At 38.5% G+C, this 20,503-nt stretch overlaps 3 protein-coding genes across 6 annotated transcripts; all 3 read right to left on the reverse strand.

Moving 5' to 3' along the window:
• Window positions 1-1,886: 1,886 nt before the first annotated feature.
• Window positions 1,887-2,497, reverse strand: LOC122667346. The gene has a single exon (XM_043863607.1). It carries the CDS (start codon window positions 2,472-2,474, stop codon window positions 1,887-1,889), a length of 588 nt encoding a protein of 195 aa, XP_043719542.1. The 5' UTR covers window positions 2,475-2,497.
• Window positions 2,498-6,930: 4,433 nt separating this feature from the next.
• LOC122667347 lies at window positions 6,931-7,563 on the reverse strand. The gene has a single exon (XM_043863608.1). It carries the CDS (start codon window positions 7,561-7,563, stop codon window positions 6,931-6,933), a length of 633 nt encoding a protein of 210 aa, XP_043719543.1.
• A 4,081-nt stretch (window positions 7,564-11,644) lies between these two features.
• Window positions 11,645-20,234, reverse strand: LOC122669163. 4 transcript variants are annotated; one of them, XM_043865850.1, is made up of 4 exons: window positions 20,123-20,234; window positions 18,160-19,094; window positions 15,886-16,753; window positions 11,645-12,069 (listed from the first exon to the last, which is right to left on the reverse strand). In XM_043865850.1, exons 2-4 carry the CDS (start codon window positions 19,075-19,077, stop codon window positions 12,023-12,025), a joined length of 1,833 nt encoding a protein of 610 aa, XP_043721785.1. In that variant the 5' UTR covers window positions 19,078-19,094; window positions 20,123-20,234; the 3' UTR covers window positions 11,645-12,022. The 4 variants fall into 4 exon arrangements, with proteins under 4 accessions (XP_043721785.1, XP_043721781.1, XP_043721782.1 ...); XM_043865846.1 differs by having other exon boundaries at window positions 18,160-19,170; XM_043865847.1 differs by having other exon boundaries at window positions 18,160-19,187; window positions 20,120-20,200.
• Between the last annotated feature and the right edge of the window lie 269 nt (window positions 20,235-20,503).

Here is a 20,503-nt window from a genome sequence, read left to right on the forward strand (position 1 = left end):
GTGAGATACCGCCTCTAGCCCTAAATAGATACCCAGACGTACTCATCCATTAGCCCAAACGCTTGTGTAGAGACCATGCGATCAAGTAAAGATCTCTTGCCCATTTCATTATTTCATTAGATTTAAAATTTTTTATTTTTCCACTTGTTTAACTCCCTGTAGGCTAACATATAAACTTTTTTCCTAGCCCTAAAGTTAGTTCCTACCATGCCATTGATTCGATCAAAAGTGGCAAGTGAAAGATTGAAAAGGTGGTCATCCTGTTTGAACGTTTCACAACCCTAAGTGCTAAGTGAAAATTAAATTCACCTACCATATACTTTTTGGTTTTTGTGTGTGTGTGTGTGTGTGGCCGTGTGGGTGGGTGGTTTTCTTCCCTCTAATGGTTGGAGTTACCGAATTACCATTGACCAATATATATATATATATAATTTTTTTTTTTGAGTAAAAACCATTGACCAATATCAAGCTCAAAAGGTGGAAAGACCTCATTTCATATCCCATTGGCTACGATATTTTCCAAACTTTAAGTATCTTTCATGTTTCTTATAAATGTAACAAGCATACCGCCCTTCCACTTTTGACTATGAGTGTAACACAAAGTCTCTTGTGACAATTATTGAAGAAAGCACTTTCGACCATTTTAGGTATGCAAAGATACAACAACCATCACCGCCTCCACTACCCGACAGGCGAATGGAAATGAAAGGCCGGATATAACAAAGTAGGTCACTGCTTAGTACCAAAACCTAACTCATTAACACATTGGGGTGGAGTGCTCAATAATTCATCAAAAAAATTTTATTTCATTTTTAGCATAAAGTTCTCTGTACTTGTGCCCAGACACATGGGGTGGGCGAAATGACCAGCTGGCCCCCCTTGAATGACTTGAATCCCACCCCTATCTCACCCCATGTGTCAGTTGTGTCCAGGTGATGCAGCCTACTTCTAAATGCGCTGCCAACCAGAGATCATTGTTCCTTCCTTTTTTTTTAGGGGGTCGGGGGTAGAGATGGAATACCATAGACCGTAAAGGCATTATTCATGTTGCATGACCGTGTACATACAGTTAGCCAAAATTATTTTAAATTAATCAAGAAATTAAGTATTTAGAAATCGGATCAGCATTGAAGGAATCAGCCAGTTCATAGGTTTTTATTTTTATTTTTTTGGAGTTAGACTTTAACTTGACATGTGGCTTATTCAAACCATGCACTATCTATCCAATGGCTAAGATTTGCCACATTGTCATTCCCCATGGCAAAATAAGGAAGAGCTAAGAGGAAACGATTACACGAGGAATTCAAAGAATCATCATCCAACACATGTGGCATTTCTGCCTTTAATGGGCGGTGGGGTGATCACTATTCTATTCCCTCTATGCTTTGTGCAACGCGTACACTCCCCCACAGAGGTCCTTTTTCTTTTATTATTATTAATTTTTTTTTTTTTTTGGCAGTTTAATCCTTCATATTCTCCCTTCCATCCGCACGTATGTCTGAAAAACTCAATTTTCAAAGGAAAATCAGGGGTAAAATTGTCTAATACATCCAATCCGTACTGATACCCTATCGATATCATATCGATTTTGTAAGTGATCGATATCTGATCCGATACTGTGCACTAAATCCATGCATTGAACTCCTTGGTTGTAATTTATTCCAATCCAAAATACATGAACAATCACTCCCAAGGACAAAAAAGGCTCCAAAAATGGAATCCCACTATAGTAAAAAACGTATTTTGAAAAAAAAATAAAAATACTAAAACAGAGTATTTGAGAAACTATAGGAGAAGGGGATACAAAATTAAGGGCAGCAGGACGGTTGCAGAGAATTTGTTTCCAAAACTTTGAGGGATTTTATGCATAATTAATGGCAAGAGCCCTACAACGCTTCAAAAGCGGAAGCCAATGCAAAAAGGTCATCACCACCACCACCATTACAGATTTCATGTCTGCACCCACACTCACACTCGCCCCACCTCCTCTTTTTCACCGTCTCCATCGTTCCGGGGACTCGAACCTTCATCTCTACATGCAGTGCAGGTGGGTAGTTAAAGCCTTCAAGAACATGACTTCTCTTGGCCACCATGGTAACCCATCTCTCAATTCCCAACTCGGACGATTCCAACACGTCTTTCCATAGCATCTCTGCTCTGCCCAAGACCTTAGACCTTCCAATTTTCCCGAGAATTGGTGTTGTATTTCTCCACCTAAGCTCGAACATCACACTTTGTTGCTTGAGTTCCTCAATGCAGTCTTTGGTTGCTGAACACTGTAACGAGATGGACTCGTTCCAATAGGGGTGACTCGTTGACGGAATCTCCCGACTGTTGAGCCGAATCTTCTCATTGTTTCTTGTGCAGAGAAAGCATCTAACAAAGAGCTTACCAGTTGATATGGATTCAGTGTTTTCTGCTTCTATGATTCTAAGTTCACAGTTAAGTGAGGAGTGAGCTTGAGAAGCAGCCATTGATTCAGATTTCAGATTTCAAAAAGAGAAACAAGTCTAGCCATGAAGAAAGCGAGAATGTCTGTGTTAGATATATATTAGGTGTTTCCGCATTTGGGAAGTCTGAGTGAGCTTCTTTTCCTAATTTTTAATTCATAAAAAAGAAGAAAGAATCTGCCCAAATCTTTCCTTCCCTCAACAAAGCGTCTTCGGGCCTTAGGCTTTGGGCCACGTCTCAGATGGATCCATAGTTGGCCAAGTGTCTTTAGGATACTGGATATGGATATCCAGAGTTACAATTCCAACGGAAGCTTGGTAAAAGATATTTTGCTAAGACTTGACTTAATAAAAGAAAAAGCTCCTTAGTTTAGGACCTTAGGTTTGGGCCACGGCTCAACTCGATCCATAGTTCGCCAAGTGTCTTTGGGACAGTGATCCAGAGCTACTGTGGGTGAAAATTTTATTCATCCATAAGGGAAAAAAACTTATTAAAATAGACACGAGAGAGTCGAGACACTTCATGGTTCGTGATCTTGGTATCGGTTGGATCAGATCCGATCGTTCAAACTCGGACAAATATGATATTTTTGTTTCTGTTTTTATATTTAATTTTTTTTACATTTTTACCCCTATACGTACAATTAGACCGGATCTATATTGGGATTGGTTTCAAATGATATCGATCCGATTCCACTAAAATCGGCCGATCCGATTTGATACCTCAAACCATAGACACCAGACAAGAGTTTTTCCATCAATCGGACTCCAGAAAAGAAATTTCTCATGCAAATAACATTTGATTTCTATACTTTTCTTTGAGAGCCTCTAAATATATATTATGGTGCCTCTTTGATCATTCGGATAAATAGAAAACAATAGAAAATTTAGGTATCTATTTCTGACACATGAAATTGAAATTATTTTAATCTAATTTATAACTCAGGTGGTCCATCTAATATTGTTGGTCCTAATTAACTACATATATTACATGAATTAATGCGTGGTGAATTTTAAATTTTTTTTGGGTGAAAATGTTAAGTTATAATTATAGACGTTAACTTGTTATTTGGATAAGATTTTTTATTTTACAGGAGGTTGGGTGGAAATTTTATATGCTCATATGTCTAGGCACAAAGTCGGGACAAAGGCAGAGTTCATTTTCCCTATCATTTATTAAATTTTTATAAATCATTTACATAAGTTTCATTATTCTATTTTATTTTTAAAAGTTTTATTTTTCCACTGAGCTTAACTGTAGGCTAACATATGTGTTATATCCTACCTCCTTAAAGTTAGTTCCTACCATGAAAATGATTAATTAGGTCAAAAGTGGCAAGTGAAAATTACACCCACCCAACATGTAGGCAGGCAAGTACCCTTCTCATGACCAGGAAGATTGAAAAGTGGTCAACCTGTTTGAACGTTTCAAAACCTGAAATTGACCACCACCACTACCAGCCGGGCGAAATGGAAAGGAAAGGAATGTAACAAAGTAGGTCAGTGCTTAGTACCAAACCCTAACTTATTAACACAAAGATTTGGTGGAGGAGGGAGGGGGAAGGGGGGAAGGGATAATGTAGATTGTAAAGGCATCATTTATGTGTAATCAACCCAAGTTATTTTAAATCATGAATCTAGAAATTAGGGTTTTAAAAATCGGATCAAAATTGATGGAATCAGCCAATTTGACTTGAAATCAATCGGCGAATATCCAAATTATCTCCGATTCTTTGTTCGTTGAGTCCGACGACAGAGTTAGTTTGAGACTGGGAATCTGCTAGTAGATTCCGGCCAATTTCCAGATGATTCTAGGATGAGTAATTTGAATCGAAAACAAATCAAAATCAAGTTTAATTGATCCTGTACCCAATTCTGAGTTCATAAACCGTGCTAGAAATCAAATAGTATATAGTACATAAGGAATAATATGTTGTAGTCCAAAAATGCTAACCTCAGCGCCAGAGTTGGGAGCGTGGGCTGGAGAGGTGGCCCAAGCTTCACCCAAAGTCTAGGAGTGTACGTAGGCCCAGCCTGAGTTGAGCCGAACTCAACCTTGGGTTGGAGCTTGCAGAGCCCAAGTCCAATCCAAGCAATTTGGTTTTTTAAACATGTTGTTAGGCTCAGGTTTCCTTGAGTTGGACTCTGTAGAGGGTGGGCTTATGTGGATTTTCACTTATGAACTATGAACAGGCCGGGCATGTGATCAAGGTTTTAAAACTCAGAATCGGACGATTTTTGCTAATTCCGATCCGATTTATAATCCATACTTTTGAATTGTAATAACTATATACATATATGCTTAAATTTTTGTTGTATTTTCAATGATCATTCTGGATTTTATACATACAAATTTATATCAAATTATAATTTTTCCAATACCCAAAATTCACTATGTTAAGATCAAGGGATTATGGCAAATAATACATTCTCATTGGGTAAACCAAATAAATAAATAAATAAAATGGACTTTGGAAGGAACAGATGCGCGCGGTTAAGAATCATATGATCAATTTTGATGATTTTGGAATTGGTATATCAACTCTGGATGTGTAAGACTAGACCGAGTCAACTCATCTCTGAGCTGAATACATTGTTATCATAGAAAATATGAGATGAGGGAGAATATATCTATCACGTCCATGAATTCTTATACCTTAAGAAATATATTTACTAATGTATCACATCATCACTTGGGCAACGTTTGGTATGCATTTTTGGAATGCATTCTAAGTTGATTTTTCATATTCTAAGATGATAAAAATAGTTGTTTTTACTGTTTAAGAATGCGAAATCGATCTAGAATGAATATCAAACACAGCCTAATTAATATTTTTGTTAAGAAAAATGCTGAGTACCCTATGTGTCTGTCTCTCTCTTCCTCCCTCTGAGGGGTAAGAGAGTCATTTCAAAAGATGGTAGAGAGAGATAGACACATAGGTACTAGCATACCAATCCCTCTCCCTTTTTGTTATTATTTGACAAACTTTAACTTTTATAGCTTAGAAAAAACTGAATTAACATTGTGTAAGATTCAAATTTGTTTCAAAATAGCAGTAGAGTGACTTCAACCACTAGCCAACAACTTTTTCTAAGCTTTAAAAAGTTATAATAATTCTATATATTCACTAACAGAAGTAGATGATATCATTCCATAATGTAATACAAATAAGAACCACTTATTTACGTGACTCCCCTCCCTCGAGGGTGCTGAGTGGAATGAAAATGAGAATCGGCAGCCTATGATGTTTGCTTGTCTAGAAAATTATTAGAGGCTTTTCAATGGAAAACTCTTCCAAAGGAGTGAGCCAATTGTTAATTTCATTCACTAGGAATGTTTGGTTGGAATTCTTTCATAGATGGTTATTGTTATCATTGGAATCTAATATGATGATGTGGATGACCTGCAAAAGGAGAAGGACACAAGAGAGACCCGGAGCAGACTCCAAGGGGAATTCTTCGATGCCTAAGTCAGACCCGTGCAACAGTAAATATGAGGAGGGAGTACGAAGAGAGCAGTAGTTGTTGAATCCATTTACCTTGGACCCTCTTTTACTATATAAAGGATTGGCGGTTGTTGAGTCCTTTCCCTTAGGGGGATTCGGTTCGGTTAATTAACCCCTCACACGTGACGAAGTGGGGATTGTACTCTATCCTCTTGCGGGTGCTAGAAATTCTGAATACCAATACAACTCTGTTGTTGGTTAGTTGGTTCCTTGCGCATTGTTTGAGTCCTATTAGGGATCTAATGCCGACGGATATGTTTCTTGACAGTTCCTTCCAATTCTGAGCCAATTCCTTCTTTTGACCAGTCTTCTACCACATGTCGATCGTTCATTAAAGAGTTATTTTTATGTAGATCAGTTATCAATTTTGCACTTGATCATGGGTCTTTAGAAATTGCGAAGCATTTTGAACCTTTAACATAGAGGAGAAAGAGTAATGATGACTTTAGATTTGCAGTTGAATACATCGAAAAGAGCATTAGGGACGGAAAATGTTTTCCATGATCGTCTTTTGTCACTAGTAACAAGCTTTTGAGATAAATTTAAGGGAAGTTAATCCTAAAAATCTCCCCTTTGGATGAAGTTGATAATATCCTTCCCTGTTGCACAATACTCTTTCTTACCCATCCACGGTCAAGAAACTTAATCTTTTCGACGCTACCATGGGTGAAGGAAATTAAACCTTCCTCTTATCAAATTTTTTGCATAGATTCAATTAAACAACCAACATTTTGGAGAGTACTTGAATTTACCATTCAAAAGTTATCAGAAAAAAATATAAAAGGAAAATCCAATCCAATCCAATAAATCCAAACTCAAAAAAATGAAATCATTCTAAGAGAAGCCAAACAAGAAGAAATTTTTTTATTAATCTCTTCTTTCTTAATTCCACTCTTTTTTTTCTTTTTCTTTTTCTTTTTCTTTTGGAAGGGAATCAATCTCTCAGTGCTTGTTAACATAATAAGCCAACTAAACTAAAAAGCCTCAATAGTTGCCATTAATGCAAAAAGCTCAACATCTCCACTATTACAACAGTGTCCATGTCTGCACCCACAGTCCTTCCACCTCTTCAACGCAACATCTCTCCTCTTACTCACCATCATCATCTCTGCTGCCATGTTTGGAACTCTAACCTTCATCTCAACATGCAGTGCAGGTGGCTTCAAACCTTCAACAACAAGACTACTACTGCTGCTACTTGGAACAATACTAACCCATCTCTGAACCACCAACTCGGACGATTCCAACACATCTTTCCACGACACTTCTGCTTTACCCAAGAGCTTAGACCCACCAAATCTACCAAACATTGGTGAGTTATTTCTCCATCTAAGTTCAAACACCACACTTTGTTGCTTCAATTCGTCAATACAGTAGGAGTTAGCTGTGGAGGAGCATTCCAAAGATGTTGACTCGTTCCAGAATGGTTGACTCGTTGATGGAATCTCCCGAGTACTGTTAAGACGAATTCTCTCATTGTTTCTTGTGTTGAGATAACATCTAACGAAAAACTTCCCTGTTGATATGAATTCTAGGTTTTTGGCTTCAATGATTCTCAATTCACAATTCAGTGAAGAAGGGTGTTTATAAGGAACAGCCATAGCCATAGATTCAAAAAGAGAGATAGAGAGAGAAGGGTTTTTGAATTGTTGAAGATTAATGTGTTTGAACTTTAAAGAGGTGTATTGTATTTATAGGGAAGTGGAGTTTGCTTTGGAGGTATAGCCGCCTTTGTATACTGATAAACCAAAAATACACGGGCCAATTCCGAGATGCCACATGTCCTAACACGAGGAAGAAGCTGGCCCAGGCCGGGCTACGTCAAGATCCATTCGAGGAATAGACCCAAAAAGTCATCCAGGGACCAAGTCTTCCACGCGAACCACCGAGGTCCAACTGTGACGTCACAACTAAAGTCCACGTCATCTTATCATTAAAAGGTCGGAGGATATGTACCTGAGGGGTGTTATCCTAAAGAGATATAATTGTAGTTGAACTCAAACATCAAGGGCCGATTGCCCAACGCGAGAAGAACACGCTTAGAGAACCTCTTCCCTACTAGGACTCTACGTCTCACAAATAACACTTCCAAATATGATTTTACTACGTGATGATCTACCCTGCGTAGCACACTCATCACCCACCAGGACTCTCCACACCGCCACACTCAACTACAAATACTCAGGTATTCTACCCCATTAACTATCTTGAATTCCAATAATTCAACTGTTGCTAAGAGATATCTAACTTAGGCATTGGAGAGTCCTAGGCCGAAACCATACCAGTTCTCCTTTGTCATTAACATCCTTTTGTAGGTTGCGACACCCGAAAGACCCATCGACGATTTCTTGACGCAACATATATATAAAGAAAGAAAGTTTAGTTGAGTTGTCCATATCTAATATAAAATGAAGGACAACTCATATGCGCCTTAATAGATATCCAATCCATCCCAAGGGATCTTAACTCTTGTTGTATGGGTGGGAGATCTCTGTGATCTGAATCAAGTTGATGGAAGAGGACCAAAGAGTTTTTAACTTTTTTTAGATTAGAATAATAGAAGAGTTCATCATATTGAATGGCTGTTGGTGGAGGCCAACATGATTAATACACAAATAATGAATATAGGAAGAGGCGGTGTTTGCTTGCTGCTTAATGTTTCTCGATCTCTCCATATCTAGCTGATGGTATTGAGATCTTTATATATCTTTTAATACTACAATTTGTGTATCTTAAATTATAGAACATAGAATAACAAGATTTAATTGATTTGCTAGGATCTTCAAAGTTCTAAATCCCTTGATCTCGTGGGGGGGAATGCACTCAACCTTCAATGCCTCCAATCAATCGAGCTTAATTTGAAAGCTTTAGATAATTAAAATTAGGGGAAGCATGGCTCCTACATGTGGGGTGGCCAATGGAAACATCAATAGGATGGACATTTCAACCTTGCATGGGGGTTGGACGATGGTTTCACCCAATGAGTGTTCTAGTTGAGTTATTTGACCAGGCTTTTTGTACAATTTGCACTTTTTGAGCCAATATAGTCTTGTTGGGCTTGTCTACATTCGTTTAATAATTAGAAAACTTAAATTCTTTTGATTGGATAGGTTTAAACTTAGATTGACCCTAGCTTGGTAGTCTTTATTTATGTCATTTCAGCTTTAGTTAGGCAGGGGAAGGCTGACCCTTGCTGCCGCTATTTTATTTATAGTATGATAATAATGGAAAATGTTCTCTGAAACCATTGGAGTAGGGACTAGCACTTTTGTATCTATCTCTCTCATTTAAACTAAAATGACCTCTTTACCCTCTCATGTACAATACTACTTTGTCAGAACATGCAAGAAAGCATAATGGGGGTTGGGATTTCCACCTTTCATTTGGGATGGAGGTATCATTTCCCCATAAAATTATCTCCTTCAGTTCCCTGTCCGGCCCAATTCCCCAGTTCCTCTAATAGGGGGGAGTGGGGGGGGGGTGAACCCCACCTAGGCATAGTGTTTGGGCAGGGGTAGGGTGGTTATTCTAGGCCCCCCTGTTAGAGGAACTGGCCCGGGCAGGGAACTGGAGAGGATAAAGATCCCATTTCCCCACCCCCACCCCTTACTATGTCTGAGCGTGGGTGGTACACTCCCCAACAAGAAACTTTTCTTCTATTTTTTTAAAGGTTTTTATAGGTTAAAATGTTAAATAATGTCTCACTCGATCGTATATTTCATAGATTTGAATGTCAGGTAAGTTACCACATGGCAGATTTCAAATTCACTTAGAGATTCTTCCCTAGATCCAGATCTTCTACAGCGTGAGCTGCCTATCCTACCGTGCTGTGCAAACACAAGACGGCGCACATTGACCGCCTTATCCCTGCCCGAGCGCCTTACCCAAGCGGGGGTAAGGCAGTCATTGCATGTAGCACTGTGTCTACGCAACACAGGCAAGACAGGGCAGCGCGCCGTAGAAGATCTGTGTTGTTCTTCCCTACACAACCCATTGAAAATTCCACCTTGTAATATTTTTTTGAAATGAAGGATATAAAAAAAGATGTAGACAACAGATTCTAAGTGGAGGGCTAGCTGGAGTAGCATCATGAGATGTTTTATTAAGAAGACTAAAAAGAGTAGTAAATTGAGTCAAGTGAGTCACCCCCCACAAATTCCCAATCAGGAAAAGAAATTGATTGAGATAGTGGATAAATGGTGAATCCGGGGAAAGAGTTTTCTGAATCATTATAATCTTGACAATCTCGACATGGTCCACTTAAGATGGAATGGAATTTTGAATTCAAGAACAGATCAGTACATCTTGTATTGCTTTGTTTAATACTTGAGATGGAGTGTTGGTCTACCTTTTGTGGCCATGGCTTCTTCAATGATGTGTTGCATAGGTGGTCTGCACCAATGATATTAACAAACAAACAAATATGAAAAGGAAGAAGAACGTTGCCCCATGGCATGGCCTCTGTGGGGGCCAATCGAAGTGTGCGCAAGGGCATCGATTACAGGAGATTTTTCATTTTGTAGGGGGTACGATGGTTACAGGAGGGACTGTGTCTAAATGCAAACTGCACATAACTGGGCATTGTTCTTTTTCCCCATATAGAGTATGTAAAAAAATAGACCACGTTGTTGGAATTATTAATCCTTCCTTTCCTCTATTACAAATTTGGTGATTTTATCTCTAAAATGTCTTTAAAAGCGAATCACCCATCAAGATCATGACAACCAGCATCAAAAAATTTCCGTATTTAAATTTATAAACAATGGCAAAATCAACAGAATTTTATCATGTGGGAAAAAGATAAAGTGATTTAGTCATATTAAACATTTCATTATCCATGTAACAATGGGGATGTGACATTTCGAAAAATCACAAGGCAAAGAGAGAGATTACAAAAATCTGTTGTACAGATTGACCCAACCTTTAAAGCCATAAAGTTCATTTGAAATGACAAATTATCTTCAAATATAAGGGTAAGAAATAATGGCCTTACCTAAAAGAGAATGTAAGCGGTATGGCCAAAGATGAAGAGATTACAAAAATCTGTTGTACAGATTGACCCAATGTTTAAAGTCATAATTCTTTAAGGGAGAAAGAATGCCACTCGGTCGTTCAACACACGTTGCCCCTGTGTCCAGACACAGGGGCACGCGTAATGACCACACACCCCCTGAAAAGATGAAAATGAGAGAGGTGTGATGGTCATTTAGCACACCCGTGTCTGGGCATCGGGGCGACTTGTGCTGCGTGATTGGGTGGCGTTCTCTTTCCCTTCATTTAAAATGACAAACAACCTTCAAATATAATTGCTTTTACGAGATTAGAGTCGAAATATTTTGGTTCGCACCTTTTATTCTCTATCTATGTGGAATTAAAACGGCCCAGAGGCCCCAACTTGACAGAAAACCAAGGTATCGATATTTTGAAGGCTAAGACGATCATATTCAGCCTGATACGGTCGATTTGTATTGGTATCGGTATCAGTAATTTTTTTTTTTTGGGGGTAAAGTCGGTATCAGTATTTGAATCAGCTGAAACCGATACCAAAACCAATTCCAATACAAAGACATTGAAAGCATGAACTTTTACTAGGAGTTTACAGTTGCTTGCCATCGAAATTTTTATATTTTCTTTTATTCGCTTTCTTCATCAATACCTTAGTAACCAGGAAATGCTTTAGCAGGAGAGGAGAGACAAAGCAGAAGCATATCTATTATCTCACACTGAAAAAAATTGAAACCTCTAGGGTTCTATTTACACTTCTCTTGATCACTTATAAATTACCAGTTCTTTAACAAAATTTCAACAGTTACCTTTTTTTTCTGCTAAATCTTCAAATCTAAGGAAAAGGAAGGATGAAAGACTACATATATAACAGGTTTGATCCCTGAACACAAGGACTCTTCAAGCTAGACCTTCCAAAGGCTCAAGTAAAGTACCTCCAGTGTATCAAGTAAAATTATGCCAAAGCCATGATAGACAAAACCAATCTACCCCATCTGCCTGGTTTGTGAATTTAATCATATGCACAAGTCTACATCTGTAAAGATGGCCTCAACCAAGTAATCAGCTTTCATCCTCTGCAAGTTGCACATTGTATCCATGCTTTATCTCTGTACAACATAGGTTCAAAACAAGTCTCAAATAGGCATCAGTCAACGTATAGAAATACATGCAACCAACGGAAGAAAGCACAGAATATACATTTTCATTCCAATGAGTGTGGAATTCAATATACATATATTTGCAACACAGACGACCTGAAAAAGGCTAATAATATGTGATAAGCATTATTATCTATCCATAAACTTTTTCAGTTTCATACAAACTATTCAGATCCATAGGACATATCTGTAGTTAACCCTTCAATTTGTTTTGGTCTAAAAACCTGGGAAAGATGAAAACAGATGGTTGGTTTAAAAGTATCACTTCTGTGGGAAGGTTTCAGTTGAGATCCAAGCTTCCTTCCCCAGTAGGTGGTGGTACAATAGAAGAGGTAGTAAGTAGTAGCTAAGCCACTGTAGAGGCTCGAAATCAAACATCTAAACCAAAAATAAATTGAAAGAAACAAACAGTAAAAGAGGGCCAAAGTGTAAACCAGAAAACTTGAACATACACCTTTGTACCATCAACACAAGTCCGGAAGAACACTTGCATGACATGACAACCCAATTAAGCTCAGCGGTCTCACCAAGAGAAGAAAAGCTCAAACAGGGTAGATCCCCCCCCCCCCCCTCCCTCCCCAATGCGCATTAAAAACTCAATATTACCCCTCAATATGGAGCATCACCCACCTTTGACTTGCCCAAAATACCTCAATACGACACCAATGCCTATTTAATCGAAGGAAGTGGACAAGGGGATGTTGTGATATCATTAAACCCCCAACGAAGGATGTGAGAAAGAAATAAAGCAATTACAGCCCAACTTGGCAGAAACATGGAATCGTATCCTTCAAAACCTACCTCTAAAGGAGAACCTGCAGACAGAATATTCTATCTATATTCCTTGGATATACTTAGGCATATCTGGAAGAACCACTACTTAATGAATTTTATAATAATCTCCTCACTGTCATACAATAGAGCATGAAATTGGATTAGGGATGCCTGAAAACAGGCATACCAAGTGTTCTAATTATGAGGTCAAGTGGGTTAAATCTCACATCTCACTCCATTTCCTAAACTTACCCTTAACTCTCAAATGAAAATCTTATCTCTTTATGTAACATCAGGTCTGCATTCCTCTGTTGCATACTTGCATAAAAAAAAGATTGATGAACCACAAATCTTGAGACATTTGTCAGATGAGACAAGGGACTGATGGTGGATAATGAAAAAAGAAGATGGTTGAGTAGTTTCTGTGTGTTAAAAAGAAGTGCTTCAGAAGCTGTTGCAAGTTGAACAATGGACATGGACGCATGTGTGTGAACATAAAACAAGTTTTAGACAGTTATGATTTGTTTAAGATATTTTAAAAAATATAAAAAATGCTCCAAAACCACCCTGAGACGACAACTCGTGCTCTAACAGAAGAATATTTAATGCCAAATTCAAAATCATATAGACCATAAAGAGCAAGGTATAGGACACCAATGAAAAGTAAATGATAGTCTGTCCTGAAACTGAAACAATTTTATACCTTTTCATGTATCCCTGCAAGGCTATTATTCATGAACTCAGATTAAGCAATGTAATGATTGAGGTATATAAATGCAATGTTATCATTGCCGCTCTGAAACATTAACTCAAACTGGGTTGGGGGAAGGACTCAAAAAGTGTGACACCTAAATCCAGGGAGGTTTGGAATAAAATCATACAGCATCTAAATGTCAGAATCAGAAAAGTGTCTGATAATGTGCGTTAATTTCGGCGAATATCTCAAGTTCAGTCTTGCATTTCGGTGCCAACTCAGTTCCATGCCATCGGAATGAGCTTCTTACATTTTACAGGAAAACCTAAATCCAAACTGACTCATCCCATTACTTGATCAGTAATGCCAAAAGCTCTACCGCTCCATCAATTTTTTTCCCTTTTTCTTTTTATACATGACTTTCAATTCTATTTAAGACCATAGCAGCTATTTAACACATAAAACACTCATGTCCCTTCTAAATATATTCAACACAGCCTTTCCACTTCCAATTGGTGGCATACAATTCATTCTTAACCATCACAGTTGACTTTCACTCCATCCCTGTCACTTACTGGCAACTCCAAAGTTCCCTTGAATGTATTCATTTCTAGTTTGACTTTACCTCACCTATTGGCAACTCCTATTGGCTACAACAACAAACTCAGCCTTATCCCAACTTAACGGGGTCGGCTACATGGATCCAACAAAACAAAGTAGTGAAAACTGAGGTCTACACAAAAAGTTGCTAATAGCCACGACTATCACAGTTGACTTTCCCCCCATCTCTGTCACCTATTGGCAACACCTAAGTTCCCTTGAATGTATTCATTTCTAGTTTGATCCATCCTGGCCCTTCAACTCATACCATCTCCTACTCAAGATCCTCACTAGGCCACACTCATTTAGTGTACATATTTTTTTCTTTGTTGCCAAGCTTCCAACTCCAAACAACACTGCTGGTCCCAAATTCTTTCCTCTAATAAGGATATTCTTCTTTCCTGGAAACAATCTTAGAGAAATATCAAGGGATCCAATCCTAAATAAGAAAGTCCAAGAATGGCAGTGATTGACTCCTGACCTGAACCTTTATGATTTGATACCTATTTTTAAGTGGAAAAATGTGTCCAATATCCAGCTGTTATTCACCACATTGTAACAGCTTGGTTTTCACACAAGCCATTTGTCTGTGTGCACCAAATACATTGTAAAGCTTATTAAACCTTCCACTTCAGTTTCCAGAAGCTGTTTAATGCAGCACTATGCGAGAAGGAGCATGCCATTTGTTTGTGTGCACCAAATACATCAATTTTATTTCCAAATCTTTAGTTTATAAATATTAACAGTTTCAGACAATACTAGTAATTGGAATGGGGCAGTGAAAGCATAATTTAGCCAAACCCAAACCACTGAGAATGACAACTTCAGAATCATTTGTGACACCTTTTCCATTTGAAATTGCAGGAGAACATCCAAGAACTATCTTGAACCAGAAGCAGTTCATTGAAGTACTGATTGTCAACAGTATCTTATTCAGAAAACCTTTGGGATTAGCTTGGGGAAATTATTTGAATCGAAGTGGTTCTTGTATGAATCTGAGTTTCGGTCGAATCTTGGGGTTCAACAAAAGAATTCAATCAATATTAAATCCACAACAGATGCAAATGAAATGAAAAATCAAAAACAAAGGAAGAAAAACTTCTAAGAGTATCTATCCACCTCAATAAAAAAAAGGAGGGGGGGGGGGGGGAGTCTAACAAAGGATGGAAGACTAAGGTATTAACTCAGACTAGTCTCACAAGGAGTCTCCTGAATGCTGATAATGTAAACTGACAAAGAAATACCTACCCATTATCGTAATGTGAAGACACATAGTATCTTTTTATGCTTTTAGATTTTCGCTGTAAAGAGAATATAAGATGCACAAACTAAACACATCTAATGTTCAATCATGCTCCTCTGAAAAAGGAGAATGTAACTACAAACTGCAGAAGATTCTCCAATCTATGCAAAATGTATATCTAAATGACTTTCTTATTGGTGATATTAACAAGTAGGAACAAGGATTCCTATGAGCCTATTGTAGGAATCCATCCTCACACATAATATGACAAAGATAGCACTTCCAATCATTGCAGAATGGTGCACAACAATTAATTTGAGTAATTTTAGAGGTGGACTGAAATGCTCTGTGCATGTAACCATGTATCTTGACATTTCTGTCCTAGCTAGCATTTACCAACTCCAGCAATTGGAGTTGATTTCTGAAAAATTGAGAAAGTTTTGAATGACAGTACCTCTTACCAAAGGCTTGTTGTATTTATCTTTCCTTTCATCATCATCTTTCCATTCGCTGTCCTCATCACCCATTTCTGTTCTTCCATCAGTTCCAATGTCACTTTCACTAGCTGTTTCCCACTCGGAATCATCAGCATGTTGGCCATAGATATCACCTACATCACCGTCACAATGGACACCCCCATGCTTGATAGCTGCATCTCTAAATAGCCAAGCCGCACGCATTTGCTTCTTGACCAAGCGCTCCGCATAGTCAGGAACCTTATTTTGCCTCATGGAAAGATCAGGAACATTTGATTGGGAACACTCATTAATGAATAGAATGGCATCTAAAAGGCTCTCTTTTGCTAAACCAATCATATCATATGCCTGAGCTCTTCTCCACAGGCTCTTGGCATGACGATTAGGAGGGTTATGGAGACACAGTGCACGTGTAGCATCACTAATGGCTTCCCAGGGTTGCTGCAATAGAAGATGACACTGAGCTCGATTACTGTACAATACTACTCTCTCTTTTTTGGATCTCATTGGACACAATGCCAAAGCTTCAGAGTACTTTGCTGCAGCTCCAGACATATCTCCTGAAGAGAAGAGAGAATTGCCTTCGAGCTTGACAACTAGTGCTGCTGCCTGTTTGATATGGAGATCCTCCTTCGGTATGCTCTTCTCCAATTTAAATCGCCGTCTAGAATTCAGTAAATCTTCAATCTGTTCTTTTGTGCGGCTACTAATGGAGTTGCGTCCTGTTCCTTGTGATTGGAGACATTCTTGGAGAGCATTGACAATAGAATCCCCAAGCCTTTTGTGGTCCCCCAGTGTTGTGATTTCTGCCAGCTCTATAAGTGCAGGTGCTGCCTTATCAATGACCTATTACAACAAAATATGGAAAATGAATTTCCTTTTACCTTATCTTCATATATATTTCTCCAGAATAATGCTATTTAATCTAAGAAAAGGGATCTCATTATTTAAAAAGAGAAAGGAGAAACCCCAGACATGATATGCTCCCAATGTATGAACAAATATAACCAAATCTCTTAATTGCAGGAAATATGTAAGGTTCTTTAGCATTACATTGAAGGGAAAAAAATTTTCGGCCAGAGAGCACTTCATATTTATTTGCTAGAAATAATAATTCTTCATGGCCAGAAATGAAAACAAAAAATCATATCATAGGACAAGAGAATATTTACACATGCAATGCCTTTGTTTAAGTACTGTACTACAACAGGGTGTCCAGACTCCAGATGCTTGAGATCAAAATGCCATTTCCCGTATAAGAAGCAGCCTGCCCGTATTTGAAGGCTCTCCAATGTTCTTGTCAGATTGGAGTCGCATCAATCTCCACATTTTCACTCGAGTCTTCCTATGCCTATAGCTACTTTCCACGCACAAAGTTTTTGACCATTCCAATAATCATAATTGAGGTAACAAGAAAGGATGCTTTTGCCCACCAACTAATTTCCTCCTACAAACTTCTATCAGTTACTTGAACCAACCACTCGGCATGCTTTCCTTTGGTATACTGGTCTAATAGGACCATACAAGCACACTCTCACAAGATCTTCAGGATATGCAGACATGGCTACATCACCCGGGGTTCGACATGGAGAAGTTTGAGAAGGTATGGATAATGAATGAAACAAAGTGTACCTTGTACTGCTGCCCCAGTACCTTTTTCCAGAAAGTCTCACAAATCAAGTGCAAGTCATTTTCCACATATTAAAGGACATCATTTGTGGAGTAATCCTTTATATTTTCACCATATCCATGAGAATAGGGACATAAGCAATTATTTGCAACATATTACCTCCAATTTTACTGAAAATGTTTGTGTATGTTACAGAAACAAAAAAAGACATTTGAAGTGGAGATTTTTTCCCCAGCAAGGAGAAAAATGTAATGACTGAACAATGGTCCTACACATCAAAAAGTAATGAATGAAGGTCTCATTGTGCAATTAGATTGTAATAAAACAAAATCTTCTTTTTATGATGAAGCTAAGGTTTTCAATTGAATGATCAAACAGAAGCTAATCAGGTGCTCTTCTGCCCTCTCTCAGTTGCTGTTGTTTTGATTAGGTCAGGGGTGTAGTTAGAGGTCAAGTCAGTTTGTACAATCAGGGTTTGGAGAAGGTTTATGGAATGAATCATAGAGGCCATGATAACCGTACAAGTTGGCCCATTTTAATAATTTTCCAAGCCGACTCCTCAAGTGAAAAATGGGAAAAAGTTCAGGAGGATATAGAAGAAAGGGATGCAAAAGAATCTTACTTTATGAGAAATGCTTGGATCCTGAATCAACCAAAGAAGACAATCAATAGCCATATACTGCCAGTCATCTGATGAGCGGGCAATATTAGACAATGCTTCGATAACACCTGGATTGTTAGCAACAGGACCCCTGCCAAGCTTATGATGACAAATTGTTCGCAATACGCCAATACCAGCTGGTGAATTTTCATTTACTAGTCCACCCCACATCCCAGGGAGTTTGATCAAGAATTCAGGCTTGCATATAATAGAGAGAAATTCAGATTTGAATGCATAGCAATTAATGAGCTGAAGAGACCAGCACTGTAACTGACTGGCCCATTCCTCTGCCTTCCTTGATTCCATTTCCACACCACCCATGCCACGCGTAAGCAGATCGCAATGGTAACTAAGTCTTCTGTCCACATTCTGGTGGAAATGAGAATAAACAATTTCTAGTGAACTCATTGCCAGCTGAATGGCAAGTTCAAGGATTTCCCCATGATTTGCCACCGTAGGAAAAGTGCTGGGATATGTAGCCAGGTGTCCTAGGGCCCGCACTGCAACTCTTTGTTCCACCCAGGTTAACCTGCCTCTCAAGAGCTCAACCAAGGGAGGAATTACTCCAGCATGCACGGCACTTTCTGCAAAATCTTCCCTATTCATAGTGTAAGATCCAATGATGTGTGCGGCATAGTAGGGGATGTATATATTTTGGTCATGAGACAGCCAGCGCCGATTCTTTAAACCCTTCCATATAAGTGCAGCCATGCATTCAAATATCCCCAAGTCAATGAATTCAGGGTCATTTGGATGTGCCATTGCAGTATTCCAGAGGCCACTAATTGGAAGCACCTGACCATCATCATCCTGAGAAGGTAGCTCTCTGAAGAATTTCAGAATACTTGTTCGGCGTTTATTTGGATTACCTTCCTTCATGACGCAGAAGAAGCAACCTGGGTACGGACAATCAGAAGACATCTTATCCATGTTCAATCTAATAAACTACTTCTCACAAAGCATCAGTAATTTCTGCAAGAAGAAGAAACATCTCACATGAATACTAAACTTCAATCACATAACATGTATAAACCAAATAGATGAGAAGCTGAAACAACCAAAGCACTATAATTGCCACAGCATTTCAAAGAGAAGTTCACAATCTGTATCACAAAATGGGAACTGTTCTTTCTCTCTTTCCCTAAGCAGCTAATTCCAATCATAAGAAAAAATTCAACTTATAGTTAAATAAATCCCTAGATAAACAGATTGCATACCAACTTAGTTAATTTTTCAATGCAACAGGATCTACACAAGAAATAAGGAAAATCCAAGCAATATTCTAGATCAGTCCCGTCACCAACCCAAAACAAAGTGCTAAACTAGCCCAAATAGCCCCATTATGGAACCCCTAAAATAACTAAAGTGGAGGTTCAGTGGAGCTTCCCCAGCTACATATAATTCAAGTTAGTGCCACCGAACAAAAATAGCAGCAGGTGGTGTACAACTTTCAGGTCACAATCGCCACCAAAACGAGCCGAGAATAATGACATGAAAAACCCGATTCCCAAATGTAAGGAACAGCAGGAAAAAATAACTTCTTTTACCAGCAAGAACATTACGCACGCCTCAACCCCCCACCCCAAACACAACCCTCTCAAAAAAAAAAGGAATTGACATAAAAAGGCAAAAAAACAACACTTCAACACACATTCAGTCGAGCTAAAAACATGTATTAATCGGATCGAGTTGATAAGAAAAACATGAATAGCTATCAAAAGCGTTAAAAAGCCAATACAGTAAATACCAGCTATGAATAAAGATATTAATTTTTCATACAAGCATGCCAAAAGGAAGTAAATCAACCACATCCTTGAACGACCGGGAAAAGAAGAAAGATGAGAGTATTACGAGACAAATGAGACTGCACAGTCAAGAAAAGAAATCCAGGAATTTTGAGATTGAAGATTGCATAGAGAGATACCTCGAAAGAAAACGCAGAGATCTCAGGTCAATAGCAGAAGCTTCGGGCATTCACTTCGAACTCAAACCGGCTCCTTCTGACTGTAGCCACCGAAGTAAAATGTGTAAAAGAGAGAGAGAAAAAAAATTTGTTCCGTTGCAGGATTGATTCTTTTGAGAGAGAAAGATAGAGAGAGGAGAGTGGTTGACTGCTTGGTAATCGGCGAAATGGTGGGGAAGAGACGAGGAGGGAATTATGAGAGTGAGAGGATCTTGCGAATCGCGACACCACCACTCTCATCCCAACACACTCCAAATTTTGTTTGAATGCGTAATAATACTGTGATACAGCATTTAAAAGTGGCCAACCATTTATTTTTCTCTTTTTCTCTTTCTTTCCATT

Source organism: Telopea speciosissima, chromosome 7 (genome assembly GCF_018873765.1).
Source record: "Telopea speciosissima isolate NSW1024214 ecotype Mountain lineage chromosome 7, Tspe_v1, whole genome shotgun sequence".
Classification (NCBI taxonomy): Eukaryota; Viridiplantae; Streptophyta; class Magnoliopsida; order Proteales; family Proteaceae; genus Telopea; species Telopea speciosissima.